The sequence below is a fragment of the Protobothrops mucrosquamatus genome, unplaced genomic scaffold (genome assembly GCF_001527695.2).
Source record: "Protobothrops mucrosquamatus isolate PMUCROS unplaced genomic scaffold, P.Mucros_1.0 scaffold_134, whole genome shotgun sequence".
Lineage (NCBI taxonomy): Eukaryota > Metazoa > Chordata > Lepidosauria > Squamata > Viperidae > Protobothrops > Protobothrops mucrosquamatus.
Window position 1 is genome coordinate 90,035 of NW_015386210.1, and position 19,515 is coordinate 109,549.

The following is a 19,515-nucleotide window of genomic DNA, read 5'->3' on the forward strand; positions in this document are numbered from 1 at the left end:
GAAATTAGGAGGTTTCCTTCGTCCTAACGGGCGATTGCCTTTCGCCTCGTTGTTCCTCCGGCATCCCCCTTTCTCACGCGTTGTCCTCCAGACTTCCCCGCGCCCCCAAAGGGTCTCCAAACGTGGAAAGATCAGAGTTAGGTGACAGAGCCTGTCTCCTTAACTCTGCATCGCCCTGGTGTCACCACCGGAAGTCCCTCTGCATCCTTTTTCAACAGGTCTGCTCTCCACTGGCTTAGACAGCTTCAGGCCAGGATACCGGTGGAGGATATCCGCACGCATCATGATCTGAGTAAGATGGTGGCGGCTACAGAATATGCTTCCGATGCCACCCTGCAGGCCGCCAGATTTTCCTCCAGAGCCATGGCATCCAACGTCACTGGCCGCCGTATGCTCTGGTTGAAACACTGGCACGCTGACGCCAAGTCCAAATGGCGCTTGTCAGCAGCCCCTTATCAGGGAGGAAAATTGTTTGGTGAAGCTCTGAATCCTTACCTCACTGAAAATAAGGATAAACGTAAGGTCCTCAATCATCTCCTTAAACGATCAGACAAACGTCCCAACACCTACTCACGGAGACAGTCCTTTCGCGCAGGAGCCAGGTCCAACTATTCCCAGCCCAATCGGTCTTTCCCTATCAGACAGGACAGACAGTCTGACAGACAGATTTCCAGACCCAGGCAACAATTTCAGGGCAAATGGCCCTTTCGTGGGAGCGCCGCCCATTCCGCCGATCCAGGTGACTCTCAGGCAGATCCTCCCATCAGGGGCAGACTCTCTCTCTTTGCCCGCCAGTGGGAAGCAGCCACCACGGATGCATGGGTCCTAAACACTGTGCGTCACGGACTGTCCCTGGAGTTCATCTCCACCCCCCCGAATCGCTTCATTTCTTGCCCCCAACTAAAATCCAACGAAGAAAAGACTAATGCGAGAGGCCATCCATCACCACCGGCCATAGAACCGGTGCCACTGGATCAGAGAGGTCAGGGGTTTTACTCCATCCTCTTCATCGTTCCCAAAGCGTCAGGGGGATGGAGAGCCATCCAGGATCTAAAAGGATTAAATTATCATCTTGCATACCGCAAATTCAAGATGCAAACGCTCCAGTCCATCTTGGGAAGCGTAAGAAGGGGGGGACTTCCTGACGTCTATCGACCTCACAGAAGTGTACCTCCACATCCCCATCTCTCTCACCCAACGCCGGTTTCTAAGATTCGCCCACAGGGGACACCATTATTAGTACAGGGCACTCCCGTTCAGCCTATCCTCGGCTCCGAGAGTCTTTACCAAGATCCTGGCGGTTCTAGCAGCTCATCTGAGAATGGTGCCAGTCAGAGTCCAGTGCTACCTGGACGACATTCTAATCCAGTGTTTGATCCAGGCCGCTCAGGCAGATCTCGAACTGGTGATAAGGCTGCTTCAGAATCACGGGTTCTCGGTAAACTTCTCCAAGAGCCATATGACCCCCGCAACAAGGTTATTACACCTAGGGGCCATCATAGACATGGTGGAATGCCGGGTCTATTTATCCCAAGAATGCTGGGACAGCATCAGGGAGTTGATTCTCCAATTGCGCAGGGATTGAACGGTAATGTTGGCTAGCCTCTCCCAATTACTGGGGAAGATGATCTCGGCCATTGCGATTGTACCTTGGGCCAGGCTCCACTCCAGGAACCTCCAGTGGTTCCTACTCCCGTTCCAGAGACTGAACATCAGTTCCTCCAATCGAAGGGTGAGACTTCCGCTTCACGTCTCGCGAGCCCTCACATGGTGGCTCTCGGCCATGCTCAGGGGGTCCTACTTCAAGGAGCCCGATCAACTCACCCTTACGGCCGACGCCAGCCTGTTCAGCTGGGGAGTGCACCTTTGCTCACAGTGGGCCCAGGGCCGTTGGTCCCGCTCCAACCTTCAGCACAATATCAACTGGTTGGAGCTCAGGGCCGTATACCTGGCCCTCCGCCACTTTCGCAGCACAGTAGCGAAGCGTCACATTTTGGTCCTCACAGACAACGTGGCTGCCAAGGCACATGTGAACCGGCAAGGGGGCACCCGATCTCGTGCACTCTTGACCAAGGCACTCCTGCTGGGCTCCTGAGCAGAAGTCAACCTTGCCTCCATCAAGGCCGACCACATTTCAGGGGAGGCAAACACTCAGGTTGCCTTCCTGAGCCGGCAACGTTGGACCATTCGGAATGGCGCCTGCACCCGAGGATCTTCAGGGAGATCTGCCACCGCTTCGGATTGCCAGTTCTAGACCTTTTTGCCTCCCCGACAAACGCTCATCTCCAGCTATTCTTTTCCCGCTTTCCATCTCCAGGGACGGAACGGGCCGATGCCCTTCGGAGCCCATGGCCGGAGGGACTGCTTTATGCCTTCCCTCCTCTTCCTCTTCTTCTGGTGGTTGTCCGTAAGCTTCTTCGGCAGAAGGCGGAGGTTGTTCTAGTGGCCCCGACTAGAACCATGGTTCGCTGACCTCGTGAACCTCTCTCTAGAGGCCCCGTGGAGGATTCCCTCAGATCGGGTCTCACTCAGCCAGGGGACCCTTCTTCATCCAAATCCCCAATGGCTCCAGTTAGCCGTCTGGCACTTGAGCGCTCGATCTTGTCCCAGGAGTCCTGCTTGCCAGGGGTCATTACCATAATTCAGGCCTCCCGTTGGTCCTCTACCAACCGTATTTATGAGGCCACGTGGAGCACACTGAATGGTATGTGTAAGGGTGTATTTAATTATTATCCTTACCTCCCAAGATTTGAAGGTTACCTTTGAAAATTAAAGAGACTAGGAACAGACCAGCATTATTTTGTCGTCTCTAGAAAGCCACTGTGGATGATTGTCAACAAATTCCTTTAGGGATCCTTTCTTTTGAGCAAACTCATGCAAAGATGGACCTAATTAAAATTAAAATCTCCAACTAATATAATTATGGATTGAGGATGCAGTGTGGATATATCATCTAGTATAACTTCTAAACCTTTCCAATAGTCAGAATTATAATACAGGGATTTATTCGGAGGAAGGTACACATTTACCAATATTAATTCAAACTCCTCGGCATGTAGCTGTTGCTCTTCTTTATCTTGATTGCCAGTATTCCCCTGATTTTGATCTAAGACTGGCATTTCTACTAATGATTGAGAACTCCAACCATTCTTCTCATTATCTAAATGTCATATCCTGTTGAGTATCCTTTCTCCAGCATGATGAGTGGAGAATCCACTGGTAGGTAATCTCAGCCTTCTTGCTCAGTTGAGACTAAGTCAAAAATTTGCCATGCCTTCCGCTGGGCTGGACTGTACCCAGTTTTTTGACTTAGTCTTCGCTCAGCAGGACACTTTAATTGAGGCTCCTCTAGGCTTAGCACTAGGCTAAGAACCTTCGTGGTTTTTCCACTCATTGCTGTCAATTGGCTTTTTTCTAAATTTACCTGATTTTCCTGCAGTGAATTGGCCTTTTCTCTAAGCTTCACAGCAGCTATTCTGACTTGCTCAGACTTCCCTCGGCCGATCCGAGCCTCCCAACCAGCTGGGCTCCTCACGTTGCGGGGCATTCGCCGCATCCAGGTGATCCCCTGCTGATTCTGGTGCCGGAAAGTCTGCCCCCCCCATAGGGGGTCAGCTATCCCTATTCGCCGACACTTGGGAGGCCACCACCACGGACTCATGGGTACTAGACACCAACCGACACGGCCTTGCCCTGGAATTCCTAACCGCACCTCCAGGACGCTTCCTCGCTTGCCCCAACACGAGGAATGCCACCAAGACAAGGCTTATGTCCATGGCCATCTCCCATCTACTACAGATAGAGGCCATAGAACCAGTGCCCATGGAACAGAAGGTACGGGTTTTACTCCATTCTGTTCGTGGTACCAAAGACCTCGGGGGGCTGGAGGGCGATATTGGACTTGAAAGGACTAAATTACCACTTGACCTACAAACGATTCAAGATGCAGACTCTCAAGTCTATCCTGGCCAGCATCAGGAGGGGGGATTTCCTGTCCTCCATAGACCTAACAGAAGCTTACCTACACGTTCTGATCCTTCCCGAACACCGCAAATTCCTCCAGTTTTGCTATGCGCACCGGCATTTTCAGTACAAAGCGCTCCTGTTTGGTCTTTCCTCGGCCCCACGGGTGTTCACGAAGATCTTAGCAGTATTAGCCGCCCATCTGAGAATAATCCCGGTGCGCATTCAATGCAATCTGGACAATATCCTTATCCAGTCCCGCTCCTTCCGTTCGGCCCAGTTGGACCTGGAGCTCACCATCAGGACTATCCAGGTTCACGGATTCTCTGTGAACTTCCAAAAGAGCAACATAGTCCCTTCAAATCGCCTCCTTCACCTGGGGGCAGTCATAGACTCGAACCTTTGCGAGGTCTTCCTTTCCCAGGAATGCCGAGACAGCATCCGGGCCCTCATATATAGGGTCCGAAGGGAGAGGGTAGTTCCTCTAGTCGTGCTGTCACAATTGCTAGGGAAGATGGGCTCCTGCATAGGGATCGTTCCATGGGCCAGGTTGCATTCCAGAGAGCTTCAATGGTTCCTTCTCCCCTTTCAGAAGCTGAATATGAGGTCTTCCAACAGGAGGGTAAGGGCCCCACGCCAGACACTGTCGTCCCTCCTGTGGTGGACCTGTCTGGCAATGGTCAAGGGATCCCTTTTCAAGGAGCCTGCCAGGTTCACCTTGACCACAGACACCAGCTTATTTGGTTGGGGGCTCACCTCCAGTCACAATTGGCCCAGGGTCGATGGTCCCGTTCGGACTTGAGCACAGTATCAACTGGCTAGAACTCAGGGCCATTCATCTGGCCCTACGCCACTTCTCCTCCATGGTAGCGGGACAACATGTTCTAATATTAACATACGTGGCAGCAAAGGCACACATAAACAGGCAGGGAGGGACCCGATCCAAGTCCCTTATGCTCGAAATCCACAGTTTGAACTCTTGGTCAGAGACCAATCTCGGCTCACTCAAGGCAGAGCATATATCGGGGGAAGCGAATCAACAAGCGGACTCCCTGAGCAGGTCTACGGTGGACCACTCAGAGTGGCATCTGGACCCAGCTCTGTTCAGGGAGATCTCAGACAGATTCCAGACAGCCCCAGTTGGACCTGTTTGCCTCCCCGACCAACTCTCCACTGCCCAGGTACTTCACCAGGTTCCCATCCCCAGGGGCAGAGGGAATGGATGCTCTTCGCAGCGAGTGACCCAGCGAGTTGCTGTACGCATTTCCTCCCCTCCCACTGATTCCGGCAACCATCCGAAAGATGCTTCAGGAGCAGGCGGAGGTCATTTTGGTTGTTCCACATTCGCCGAGACGCCCGTGGTTTGCCGACCTCGTGGAGCTTTCCATCTCACCACCATGGAGGATTCCTCCAGAACGCATCTCCCTCAGCCAAGGGGCCCTTCAACACCCGGTTCCCCAGTGGCTCCAGTTGGCCGCCTGGCACTTGAGCGGAGAAATTTAACCAGACAATCTTATTCGTCGAGGGTGATCTCTATGGTCCAAGCTTCCAGGCGCCCCTCTACTAATAGGATCTATGATGCGACATGGAGAAAGTTTTGCCTGTGGTGCACTAAGCACCAATTCCAGCCTCTTTCTGTGACCATTCCAAATATTGTAGACTATTTGCTGGAGGGTATGGATAGAGGGTTAACAGCTAGCACTATCCGCAGGCAGGTAGCGGCCTTATCCACAGTGCTTACTTGTGACAATCTAGTCCCTTTAGCCCAGTACCCAGTGGTAAGCGCCTTCCTCAAGGGGGCTACTAATGCCAGACCACTGGCGGTTCGTCACTACCCCTCTTGGGACCTGTCACGGGTTCTACAGGTTCTAATCTCAACGCCATTTGAACCCATCAGGTCTTGTTCCTTAAGACTCCTTTCACTGAAAGTGGCATTCCTGATTGCAGTCATGTCAGCCAGACGTATTTCGGAGTTGGCTGCCTTTTCTGTTAGGAGTGACCTGTGCACCTTCCATGAGGACAGGGTGGTCCTTCGTTTAGATCCATTCTTCATTCCGAAGGTCAGTACCTGGTTTCATAGGACCCAAGAGGTGGTACTTCCCAATTTTTGTCCCAATCCATCCCATAGACTGGAAAGACAGTGGCATAAACTGGATGTGCGCAGGGCCCTGCATTGTTATATAAAATGGACTTCTGCCTTCCGCAAGTCAGAGGCCCTGTTCGTGTCCTTCCAGCCCTCTTCAATGGGTCAGAAGGTCTCTTCTTCGACCATTGGGAGGTGGATTAGGGCGTGCATCGCCCATGCTTATCTGTCTCAATCCCTACCGGTTCCTGGACACATCACTGCCCACTCCACTCGCAGTGCGGCTACGTCAGCAGCCTGGTCTACTCAGGTGTCCATTGATGAAATCTGCAAGGCGGCAACTTGGTCCTCGCCTTCCTCCTTCATCAGGCATTATAAGTTGGACAGGTTTGCCTCTTTGGATGCTGCGTTTGGCCGGAGGGTGTTGCAGCAAGTGACTTCATCTAGTGGGACACAAGCCCATACTAGTTCCCCCCCGTAGGGACATGAGGGCTTTGGTATGTCCCACCAGTGGATTCTCCACTCATCATGCTGGAGAAGGGGCGTTGGCTTACCTGAATGCCTTTTCTCAGCATGATGATGGAGAATCCACACCTACCCTTTAAGGGCTGTCTGGTCTTGTGTCGGGTAGGAGGAGCCAACGCGTTGGACTTCGTTGTTTTGCTTCACCTTGGTAATTTTGACAGTTCTGCTATACTGTTGTCTGTGGACACCCCCACTAAATGCAAGCATGGAATAAACTGAGCCTGGTTTTTCTCAATCTTTTAAGTAAAAAGATTGGTAAAAAATCTTGGTAAAAAAACTGGGTACAGTCCAGCCCAGCGGGAGGCGTGGCAATTTTCTGACTTAGTCTCAACTGAGCAAGAAGGCTGAAATTACCCACCAGTGGATTCTCCATCATCATGCTGATAAAAGGCGTTCAGGTAAGATAACGCCCCTTTTCCTTTACTTTTTGCTTTGGGCGTTGGGGATTTGGTGCTTTCAGAAACAATTCTACAGAAGAGCAGCTAGAGAGAAGGCTTTCTGTTGCATTAGTTACCAATTTCAGCATTGAACTAATTATTCCAATTTTCTTTAAAATCAACTGTTGATCTCCTGGGCAAAGGGTGGTAAACTGATGGATTAGTTCTCATCATCCATAAACTGTAACTTTTCTTTAAGAAGGTCTGGTTTCTCTTTTTTATCTTGTTCTGTCCTTGTTAAATAGGGGGATTCTTTCCTTGACCTTTAATGTTTTAGAGTTTTCAAGGTTGGAATCATCTGGCAGAGACTTGGTGGTATAAAACAAGGCTTTTCAACCGGTGGTACGCGTACAACCAGTGGTACTTTGGCACCTAGCAGGTGGTACACGACCATCCTAGAGAAGTTGTAGCGGAGTGGAGAGAAATGAGCTGAAGCGGTGACAATGCCGCACAAGCCTGAGGGAGAGAGAACTGGAACTGCAGGGCTGTTGGGATTCAGCAGAAGCACCAGGATCAGAAAAAGGGGAAGGGAAGGAGGAAGAAAGGAAGGAAGGAAGGAAGGAAGGAAGGAAGGAAGGAAGGAAGGAAGGAAGGAAGGGGCAATTCGGTTGGAAATGCCCCAGTTCAAAGGAGAAAGCAATTTTGTGTTCTGTTTTGTCACAGACAGAACTTTGTTGGCAATCCAAGTTAACATTGGTATTCTTGAATTGTGAGCTCTTAGGAAAATATCCCTTCCTTGTGTGTTGCTAACAGCCATTTCCAGTAGGGAAACAAGACAAAGCAGAGTGGGGAAAAATGTTTTCCTTTGCTATATTTCCAGTCTGAATTAGACCAAGGCAGGGTCCCTACAAGAGAGCCCTTTTAAGGATTATGTATTAATAGAAAAGCAACTAATCTACCTCTGTTCCTAAATGCTAAAGCTGTTGCACATAAAAAATGGAGGAGCTCTGGTCAACTATCACAGCCATAATTTTGACAGTTCTGCTATACTGTTGTCTGTGGACACCCCCACTAAATGCAAGCATGGAATAAACTGAGCCTGGTTTTTCTCAATCTTTTAAGTGGCCACAAACTACTAGCAAAAGTGGCATTTGATCACAAGGCAAGGAGGTATTGAGAAATGTTTCCCCTTTTGCATTTGAGCATCCAAGAAGGGACAGGAAAGGAGAAAGGGAAAGAGGAAAGAAAAAGAAAAAGAAGGAAAGAGGGGAAGAGAGCAAGAAAGGAAAAAGAAGGAAAGAAGGGAAGAAAAAAGAAAGGAGAAAGAAGAGGGAAGGAAAAAAGAAAAGGGAAGAAGGAAGGAAAGAATAAAGGAAGGAAGGAGTTTATAATGAGAGAAAGGGAGGCTCTGAGGGAAGTCCTACCTTAGCACTTGGACACCAGCAGCCCTGCTGCCCTTTCGCCATCCCCTTGTCACTTCTTCTAGCCTAACCTGGTAGTCTCCCATCCTATTGCGAAAGATGCTTTGGTTACAAAACCAGATCTTCTCGCAGGGAGAGGGAGTGGGCCTCCCTCTGACCCATGCACTTTACCCTCCTGCACCCACATGAGCAACTTGGCCAAGGAGAGTGAACACAGCAGCAGCAGCCTTGAGGAGAAGGTAAGTGCAACCAGCGCCCCCTCAGGAAAGTGGGGCTGGACTGGGTTGAGCTGCAGGGTCCTGGTGCCCTGGGAGCTCAAGGGCCGGGCTGGGTGCTTGCCCTCCATTGTCCAGGGCTCTGGGCAGCCTGCACCACCATCTGGGAGACCCCCACACAGCCCAAGAGGGACGGTGAGGTTCCTCTAATGGACCATGCCCTGGTGCCCACCCCAGTCCCACCCCCTCCACTGGAGATCCCTGGATCCCCCCATGGCCCCCCACCCACTCACAAGCGCCCCCCACCATTGACTTCGCTTGTCAAAAGGTTGCAAAAGGGGATCACATAACATCAGAAATATGAATCAGTTGCCAAGCATCTGAATATAAATCACGTGACCCTGGGCATGCTGCAAAGGTCATAAATGTGAAAAATGGTCATAAGTCACTTTTTTTCAGTACCGTTGTAACTTTGAGCAGTCACTAAGCAAACTGTTGTAAGTCGAGGACTGCCTGTACTTTATCACTTTGTTCCTTTTTTTTTTTTTGGTCATCAAGTTTTTGACACCTTGCTAGGCGACTGATGGTATTCGAATATTGCCTTATCCTAAAAGTGGTACAATCGGTAAAAAGGTTGAAAAGCCCTGCTATAAAACACCCATAAAGGCTGAATACAATATTTCCTTAGAAAGGTTTCAAATCTGAATAGCATTGATGGAAGAACAATCTGCCCCCAAAGTTAGCAATATTCTTTTACAACTATGGCTGCTAGAGAGCCAAGAAATCTCTATTAGTTCATTAGAATATACCCTGCAATGTAAGAGTTCAGTATTACTCATCTGTTATGCCACCCGCCCCTGTTCAAAAGAATATCAGTAACTTGGAGTAGAATCCTATATCTCTGTAGAACTAGCCTCTCCTCTGTGTCTTCTCCGTGAAGCAACCAATCCACATGAGCTGTCCTAGAATTAAAAGTAAGTATTGGAGCATGGGCTTTGCTATTTACTTCCTTATCTAATTTAGAAATATAGTTTCCCATTAGAGACTTTAATTCATCAATCTTTTTATTTCCTTCCAAGAGCTGATCAAATATAGCAATAACTGTGCTGTTATATTATTATATTATATTATATTATATTATATTATATTATATTATATTATATTATTATATTATATTATATTATATTATATTATATTATATTATATTATATTATATTATATTATATTATATTATTATATTATATTATATTATATTATATTATATTATTATATTATATTATATTATATTATATTTATTATATTATATTATATTGTTACGTTACATTCCTTGTTCTCCCCTCTATCTCCTATTGAAGCCTCATTTTCTACAGAAAGGCAGTCATCCTCCTCCCAATCCAGTAAGGCGCAAGGCTTATTTACAGAGGTTACAAGGGGAGAAGGGAAAAAAAAGAGACTTGCAATGTCCATTATCTGAAATAAGTCCTTTATCTTTGGTTGCCTGGGTGTCGTTGCAGCCATGTCGTGTTTAAGATTTCCTCCCGACTGTTTATCCAGTTTATGCCTCCTTTTAAAGTTCTTTTTCGAGTCCCTTTTTGTTTTTACTGTTATATTTTGTTTTTGCATCCTTAGGTGATTTGGAGGATTTTAAAACATGCTCCCACTTCATCGGCAAATGCTTGAAACTGATAAATTCCAGAGCTCATAGTCTAAAAACAGTGATGGCGAACCTTTTAGAAACCGAGTGCCCAAAAACTGGCCCCGCCCCCCACCTGCCCCGCCCCATCCCCAGCACACCCCGCCCCGCTCATTTGCAGGGCCACTCACTGCCTCTACAGCCTGCTGCAGATCGCCCTGGCAGCCCAGCAGTGCCATGGCAGCCATGTCCTCTACCTGTGCCCCGCAGCATCAACTGCATGTGATTGGGTGCGAGGGCGGAGTCTTGTCCCCGCTGCCTGGCTGGCATGTCCTTGGCTGGGCTGCTCTGCGCAGGCCACGCTCAGGGGTGACTCTCCGGGGGGGGCTGCTGGTGAGTAGGTCAGGGAGGCGGGGCTGGGGCGACGGCGCACGTGCCCACAGAGAGGGCTCTGAATGCCACCTCTGGCACGCATGCTATAGGTTCTCCAGCACTGGTCTAAAACCTAATCCTATCTAATCCTAAATTTAAAATCCTAAAATTATTACTACTAGTAAAAGAAAACTAACTTTACTAGTTAATAGTTAATATTAGATTTAAAAAATATTTTAAAACCATTTATAAAAGATAACTAAAATAAGAAGATAAGGAGCTCACTAAAAGAATTTCACTCGGTAGCCATCTTGCTCTCCTCACTCTCTCTAATCATATTTGGCACTTTGTTTCTTAAGTTACTGAAAACAGATTTTTATTGAATGTTAGTAAAAACATATTCTAACATATTCTTGGATGGTGGAACCATTTATCCAGGAAATTAATAGCCTCTGCTTTACTGTATGAGTTTAAATATGAGCTGGGCAGCCATCTGTCATTAATATTTTAATTTAGATTATTTCACTGAGCAAAGTGTTGAATTTGACGATTTAAATTCACCCAATCAATCAATTTATATAGTTGCCCATCTCAGGGATTCTGAGCAGCTTACAATTTAAAAACGTATTTTTAAATATATATTTTTAGGAAGCAAGGCGTTTGACACATTTAATGCCCCAAGTTTGAGAATGTAGCTAGGTTTTTAGGGTCTTACAAAAGGTTAACAGGGTTGGGGCCATTCTAATCTCTGAAGGAAGAATGTTCCATAAAGCAGGGGCTACTGTGGAAAAAAAATGTCTTCTGCTCTCCGTCAGATGACAATTTTGACTGACAGGATCTGAACTATCTTCATTCTGCAGAATCCATTGAAGGTTTTCAATTCTAAGGTTATTACTTTAACATTCTCATAAACATATTAAATATTTATAAAATACCTAAAATAGGTAAGTTCTTAGCCAGCTTTATGGTCTAAATAAACACTTTCTAACTAACATTGATACTTTATTACTGAAATTAATTACAGATGCTTTGTTCTCTTTCTCTCACCATCAGTCACTCAGATATGATACCAGCTACTTTGTGGAATATTTTGCTCTTGATCTTCTAATGGAAAATGGAGAATGTTGTGGTGTTATTGCACTTTGCATAGAAGATGGCACAATACATCGTTTTAGAGCAAAGAATACAGTTATTGCCACCGGGTAATATGTTAATAATCATATGAAGAAATGTCAATGGGCCTTCTTGTTTTAATTCATCCAGCATTATCATTTTTGCGTATAATATAATATGCCACTAGTTTATATTCTTCCATGCATTTTTGCTTTTCTTCTAGCTGAGATAGGGCATGAGAAATGTAATGCAGCCCATATCTTCCATACTTGAATGTAGCTATAACATTTTTGTTAAAATGGAAAATACTTCTTTTTGCATGGGTACATCTAATACAGGAAAGATGGTAGGATCGCTTCACTGGATGTGTTCTAGCAGAAGTTAGACAGGAATTATTTACTATAAATGCCAACACTGAGCACAGTATTAGGCTTGATAGCCTAAATCAGGGGTGTCAAACTACCGACTCTCGGGCTGGTTGCATAATATAGAGCAGTGGTTCTCAACCTTTTTAATGCCGCGACCCCAACCGGTCGTAAGTCGAAGACTAAACCGGTCGTAAGTCAAGGACTAAACCGGTCGTAAGTCGAGGACTACCCAACCGGTCGTAAGTCGAGGACTTTCCCTGCCCGGGAGCGCCACGCATGCATGGTTCCGCCCCCTGCGCCGGCCGAGGCGTAGCTGGCAAGCGGCAGAGACGGAGCAGGCCGACCACCAGCTGGCCCAGCCCAAGGGAGGTAAGGCACCCGCTGGAAAAGGGGGAAGAAAATGGCGGACAAAAAAAATGGCGGACAGCCTTGCTTGGCGACCCCCATGAAATGGTCGATCGACCCCAAATGGGGTCCCGACCCACAGGTTGAGAACCACTGATATAGAGGTTGCACTCACCCCAGCTCCGGCAATGCAAATAAAGTTGCGATACATCGTGACACATCACATGACGTGGCGAGTTTGACATTCATGGCCTAATGATCCCTTCCAAATAGTTTCCATTAAAGTGAGCTTCATTCTGAAATAGGTTTGTCAACTTCTAAAGAGTTGGGAGCTGCAGTTCAGTTGTGTTTTTTTAGGAGGTAATTTGAAGATGACATGCTTTCATAGGAAATACCAGCGGTGATTGTTTTGGTTAATTTTTAGCCTTCTGGATATTTGCTTTCTGTAGGATTCTGATTCTTAATATTAAAACTTCTGAAGTGTAAAGAAACATCAAGATTGGTTTCAAAAATTGTGCTTTTTTATTGTCTATGAGCTGGGGAATGCTAAAGATGGAAAGTTCTCTGAGTTAAATTGTTCCTATTCCTACCATGCTGCTGCTGCTGATAATGATGATATGCGTGTGTGTTACTTAAAAAAACAAAAAATTGTGTTATTAAAATGTGACCATTTTGCTTTTAAATGCCTGCTGTATGATCTGAAGTGTGTTGGTGGAAAGTTGAAATGGGGTAATGGAAAGGTACTAAATAAGTGCAGGTTGCTTATCCCTTTTTAAGTATTGGGATCAATATTTTTCAAAGAAACATGGGAATCTGATTTAAAAATCTGTATTTCAGATACACAATAAGCCACCCTTTGGAAGAATGACATATTATGATCTATAACAGTGAAGAATAGAAAAATTACTTAATAGTGACTCACAGATGGTATGACTGCACATTGCTAAGATGCAAGTTGATAACATTATTAGGGCAGGCTCAAATAAATGTTGTAAGTGGAATGTTTTAAAACATTAAAAAGATAACATTCATTATTATCATATATGTTGGTATTAATGTTACTCATGAAACATTTGCTTTCCTGCTTTATGAGTAGTAAATGCTAACTATTAATTTTTTCCAGAGGATATGGGCGCACATATTTTAGCTGTACTTCTGCTCACACTTGTACTGGAGATGGCACAGCAATGGTTACACGGGCAGGCCTACCTTGCCAGGATTTGGAATTTGTGCAATTCCATCCCACAGGTAAAAGCTACTTTAATTCTGTTGCAGGAAATTAAGTTTTGCAGCTAATCCTTTATTTTCTTAATTTTTTAAAATCAAAATGTTGTGCTATAGAAATTATGTATGTCTATTCATTGTTTTTATTTGTTAACCTCTTCAATAGATTGCAGGAATCCTATAGATCTTGTATACCTTTAGCAATTTTAGCAAAGTAAAAAAAAAATCCATGAAGTTCTAATTAATTTAATTTATTTCATTAGCTTTAGTTATATGAGAATTTAACAAATATAGGCAGACTCAAAAACATACTCCAAAGTATTCAAACAAACTGCAGAGAAAATAAAATGAAGTGCCAAAGTTGAGTCCTGGGTACCTGTGCTGCAAAATTTTGTTAATGGCCTGAGCATGGATAGGGAGGGGATGCATTTTCAGATTTCAGAAAACTGTGATAATTCATAATTTATAACAATATTCAAATGATATTGATAGAGAAATGGATTGAAAATAACAGACTGAAACGTAACAGAAACACTTAAAAGGTTATTTGAATAGGACAAAAAAATAAATTGTAGAAATATAGGACCTGATTTGATAATAGTATTTATTAAATAATCTTGGAATAAGAATTAAGCTTCATTTAAGCAATTTGATATTACTGTATAAAATGATATTCAATATTCAACATTAATACATATCAGGAGTAATAGTACCACTCTATTCTGAACTGATCAGATTAAATGCTGATCTGAAAGGCATGATAGAAAGATATGAAGAAAGAGCATATCTAGAGTACAGAATTCAAAATAATGGATTTTAATCAGAAGAACACTGATTTACTATTCACTGCCATTAAAAAATCCTAACCAAACTGATTTTCAGTGGAACTACTTTGTCCATGTTTATGGGGATTTTCTAAAAAAAATGTTCATTATGTTTCCAGCATTGAACAGATTTTGAATTTAGTGGCTTAAGTAGCATATTCCAATACTGTGATTACAGTATATAAAAATTGGAAATTTTGTATTCTATAAAATTGTAACATTTGTATTTTGAGGAAAGTAAATTTTTAAATGTGGGCAAAATAAAAATATAAAAAAAAGATAGCAGAATAAAAATATAGAAATAATGTAGAATAATCAAATACAGGTAATCCTTAACTTACAACAGTTTGTTTAGTGACTGTTCAAAGTTACAACAGCACTGAAAAAAGTGACATCCCCAGGTGTTAAGTCCATCGTGGGAAAGGGGAGATAACATCGGGCCGACTCTGGTCATAGTAGCGATGTTTAGATGACTCTTCGCACCTTCTCTTGAGAGCGGAGAGATAAGCCAGTTGCGGGAGGTTGTATTCCTTTCTTCCTCCCCCTTTGCTAGCTGACAATTTAGGGAGAAGAAAGTACAGAGATAAATAGTGCAGGAAAGCGAAGTGTTACATTGTAGTGATAGAGAAAGAATGCAGGAAAGCAAAGTGTTACATTGTAGCAAAAGAGGAAGCTAAGGCAATAAACTCGCGATCCTTCCCTCCTCCCCGCTAGGAGTATGGCAGAACCCAGGGAGAGAAGAGAATGGAATTTGGGTCAGAGAAGAAGAGCAAGGGAAGTATGAATTCTTTGAAGTGAGTCCCTCCGATGTGCATTGAATAATAAATACTGTAGTGAGTCTTGATCATTTGTTTTGGTTCCTGTGTTTCAATTTCACAGTATCACTTCTAACATTAATGGTATTATAAAAAAATAAAGCTAACAAGAATAATTACAACTAGTCCTCATTTAATGTCCAGTTATTCAGCAGCTAAAGTTATAATGATGCTTAAAAAATGGACGTGCTTGTCCTTGAACTTATGACCATTGTAGCATACCCGCAGTCACTCAATAAAAAATTGAGAATGGAGATCCCCAATGTTTAAAATCAGGAGGAATGCCAATACCAAGCACCCAACATAGACCTATTCTGTGTGAGATTATAGCTGCTGACTATAATATAATTGTGAAATTCTGAAGAAGATACAACTTTAAAAGGCTGACTGGCCCAAATTTTCTACGACCTGGATGAAAAAATGTTGATTCAAACCCCACATTTTATGATAAGTTTATAGATGCCATTCATAAAAGCTCCAGGAAATTTATTCCTTGAGGATGCAGAACCTCCTGTGTTCAAGGTCTAAGGCATGAAACCATTGATCTATAGATTGCGTACTTTATCCATTTTTTTAATACAAATTTTTTATTAGTTTTCCAGTTTTACAATTGAGTATCTGGAAAGCAACGTGGTGATTGGGTTAGTCAATAATTCAATAACAACATCTTTAATACATATCTCAGGTTGCATCATCTAACATTCCTTCTCTATTTCCCTTAACATTTGCTATATCATAATTAAGCTAGTAAATTTCTAATTATATCAAACTCAGTTAAAACACTTATCAATATGTTTGCTTATACATATCCATGTCCTGTTTTTAAGTTTTACCTAATTTTAATATTTAATTGCAATATTCAAATTTAACCTTTAATATCCATAATATTTAATTTTCGGGTAGCCGAAATTTCCTTTATTTCACTACATAAAAGTTATACTATCTAAATTACATATATTACTTACATAAATATATTCTTATTTTATTTCATAAACATTTTCTATTTCTCATCATAGTACATCACCACAACAATGGAGTATCCTTTATTATCTCAAATCTATAATCTGCATTATCTGGGCTAAACAATAATTCAAAGCTGTTTCCTGATAATTAATTTTCATTTCCCTTATAAATCTAAGTCTTCAATAATAAGCCAAATAATCCCTTGTTTTTTACTATTTCCCAACAATATTTAAATCTAATAATCAAAATTCCCTTCATCTCAAAGTCTCCCTTTAGCCCATTAATTGAGACTTTAGGATCCTCTCTAATAAATTAGAAAGCCCCGTTTTTAAAATCTAACTCTAGGTTTCTTTTTATGCCAACCAGGCTTCCATACCAATGCTTTTAGATCATCAGATAGATCTCCCTTCATTCTTGTGCATGTTACTTGAACTGAAGGAGACCATCTAATTGTCAATTTTCTAAAGAAACTGGCCCATTTATAATCATTAAGTTGTCGCCCTGGTGGCACAGATCCCCGTATTTGCTCTAATATCTTTGTCTTCCATTTAATCTGGTCTTCTTCCTCAGGTTTCGTCTGGTTTAAGTAGTAAATCATGTCCAATTTTGTAGTTGTTGTTTGAAGGTCTAAGTTATCGATAGGCTGTACTTGTTGATCTTTAACGCCCTCTGTCTTGGTATTACTTTCTTCCACTTCCAATGTTTTTTGAATTGTAGGTTCTTTAGTTGCAATCAGTGTTTTGTTTGTAGATTTAAGCTGGCATCTTTGTCTTTCAGTCTAGATTTAATTATCTCAGTAGCTTCAAGAATTTTTTCAACTATAGTTAGCTGAGATTTGTTGCTGGTCCTCCTCCATTCCTGGCATGGTTATAGATGGTCCTTTAGTGAAGGCTATTTATTAAGCAAAAGTCAGTAGGTATTCACCTCCACAGTAAAAAGCAGTTTCTTTTTCATCTTTTTTACGAGTAGATAGAGTAGCAGGTCCCTGTGAGAGTAGGAACTTTTTGGGTCCCAAAATATCAAAAAGAAGCAAATCCAATTATTTAGTTGTACTTTTCAGGGCTTTATTTCCCCTAAGTAGTCAGACGCCGCCATTTTAGAGGGTGGGGGAAGGACGTCTCCTTCCCTCTCTCCTCAGTGGGGGAAGAAATTTCAAGAGGCTTTTTACAGGAAAATAGTTGGGATACAAAGAAGGTAAGATCTCACCCAATTCTTCCACGGTACTTTCAAAAGTGCGTGTTAGTGATTTTGGCCTCGGCTGGTAGCGGCTTAGTGATGGGCCATGTTAATGGCCGATCTTTTCCCTGTCGGTCCAAAGAACTGCCTGGGATCAATCGGGAGGGCTGTCGCCCTTCCGTGATCACTCGGATGTCCTCTTCATGCTTGTCACCAGGGCAACTTTCGACCCTTTTCAGGGTCCCCCGGCGGGAGAAAACCAGATGGCGGAGAGTGATCATCTCGCACGTCCGCCAGCGCCGCAATTGCAAACCAGAAGCCACGTACTTTATCCATTTTGAAGGAAACTCACTCAGCGAAGATACTGTTAGAGTTAGAGAAGAGGTAGTGTCAGCCATTTCAGAGCACAAAAGGGAAAGATGTATTCAGCTTATGGAGAAGGTAGATAAGAGTCACTGCTGCCCAAAAGCACAGAGTTTACTTAACTGTCTCAACAACAACCCAGCCAAGTGATCTGTAGAGGTGAGAGATAGATAAAGGTGGTGATGGAAAACTGTCCCTCCTAACTTGTGCCCCTCCTCTCTGCATCTAACTCCCCCCTTCTCATCTCCATAGCGATGTGAAAGTGCGTAGCTCTGTGTGACCTTGCTTGTCTGGTAACAGCTCGGATCAACAATGTGTCATTGCCTACTTTTCCCTCTTTCTGGCCTCTTACTTTCCATCCTTAAGCATTGGTGAGTAGATTAACCAATGCAGTGCTATTGCTAGGCTGTTGCCATGTTATACCTTTTCCTGCTTGTAATACGGTATATAAAGAATAAATTGCTGCGTGTCAGCGGCCATTATTTTCACCCTGCAATGACTGAGCACTGATTACTACATCTGGCGCCCGAACAGGGACAATTGGGAACCCCTCCGGGGAAGGAGCGACAGCCAACATACTTATCATCGTCTGAAATAGACCCCTAAGTGCACTTTCGTCTCACGAGACCCCTCAGTGGTGAGTATGGGTCGCAAGCTATCTCAGCCCCAGCAGAAACATGTACAGGAGCTCAGATTCCTGCTACAAAAGTCAGGCGGGACGCTTGATGCTGACATAAGGAAGCTGGTGGAGGAGATAGGGAAACATTGCCCTTTGAATCCGGAGCGCTGGAAGCTTAGGCTAAGATAGGGCATGCTTTACATCTTGAACCCCGGGCTTCAGTATGGTATCAGTGCCGTCTGGCAGTGGAAAAATATGGCTTAGATGCTTCAGAAGGGCAGCAATTAACTACCAGCCCCCCTTCTGACAACCAAGTAAAACTTCTCCCTCCTGAAGCATCTTTAATTGGATTTCCAGCTTCTTCTCAGACCTCATACACCCCCACACAGAAAATATTAGAGAAACTATCTTGAAGTAGAAAAAATAATAAGGGGAATCTTCAGAGTAATTTAAAGACATAAATTAACTCAAAATGCACTCCTCTGCAATGCGTTTTGAACAATTGGAATGTTTTGAACCTTCATGTAGCTGTTAAGTTTAACCCTGTCAGACAATGGCTTTGTGTTGAAGTGTAATGTGTTTTGTTTGTATATATATGTATGTGTGTGTGTGTGTGTGTGTGTGTGTGTGTGTGGCCACCCAGAACATTATGCTTGGGCTTGGAATGGTGAGAAAAATAGGAGATGATAAAGGGCCCTATATAAAAACCACATCTTTGGTTGGAATCAGCTCTTGATTTTTCTCGCTTCTTGCAGGACAAGTCATATGTTTAAATAAATGTTGTTTTAACAGTATTTGTGTATATGTGTTTGTCTATGTTGTTCTGTGTTATTTCCAAGACTTGGAAGAGGGTCAAACCCTCTCTGATAACAACAATACAAAAAGGCCTTATTTAAGAATAAATGGTTTGCCTGGAAAAAGTATGAAATGAAATATTTGTATGTGGAATTATTTATGCATTGGAATTGTTTAGAATGGAAGTGAATGAGTTCATTTGGTGATACCTAAGTGTGTGTGTTAGCCCTCAAACCCCACCCCCCACCCACTCTCTCCCAGGCTGTGAAAGAAATAATGAACTGTAGATTTTATTGTTGTAAAAGTAATTGAAAAGTAATA

At 43.7% G+C, this 19,515-nt stretch overlaps 1 protein-coding gene across 1 annotated transcript in view; it reads left to right on the forward strand.

Moving 5' to 3' along the window:
• SDHA (succinate dehydrogenase complex flavoprotein subunit A) overlaps positions 1-19,515 on the forward strand; it is a 129,178-nt gene that overhangs the window by 62,113 nt on the left and 47,550 nt on the right. The window contains exons 6-7 of the mRNA XM_029284516.1: positions 11,643-11,791; positions 13,539-13,663. Of these exons, the coding sequence (XP_029140349.1) occupies positions 11,643-11,791; positions 13,539-13,663 (274 nt within the window). The remainder of the gene's footprint in view (positions 1-11,642; positions 11,792-13,538; positions 13,664-19,515) is intronic.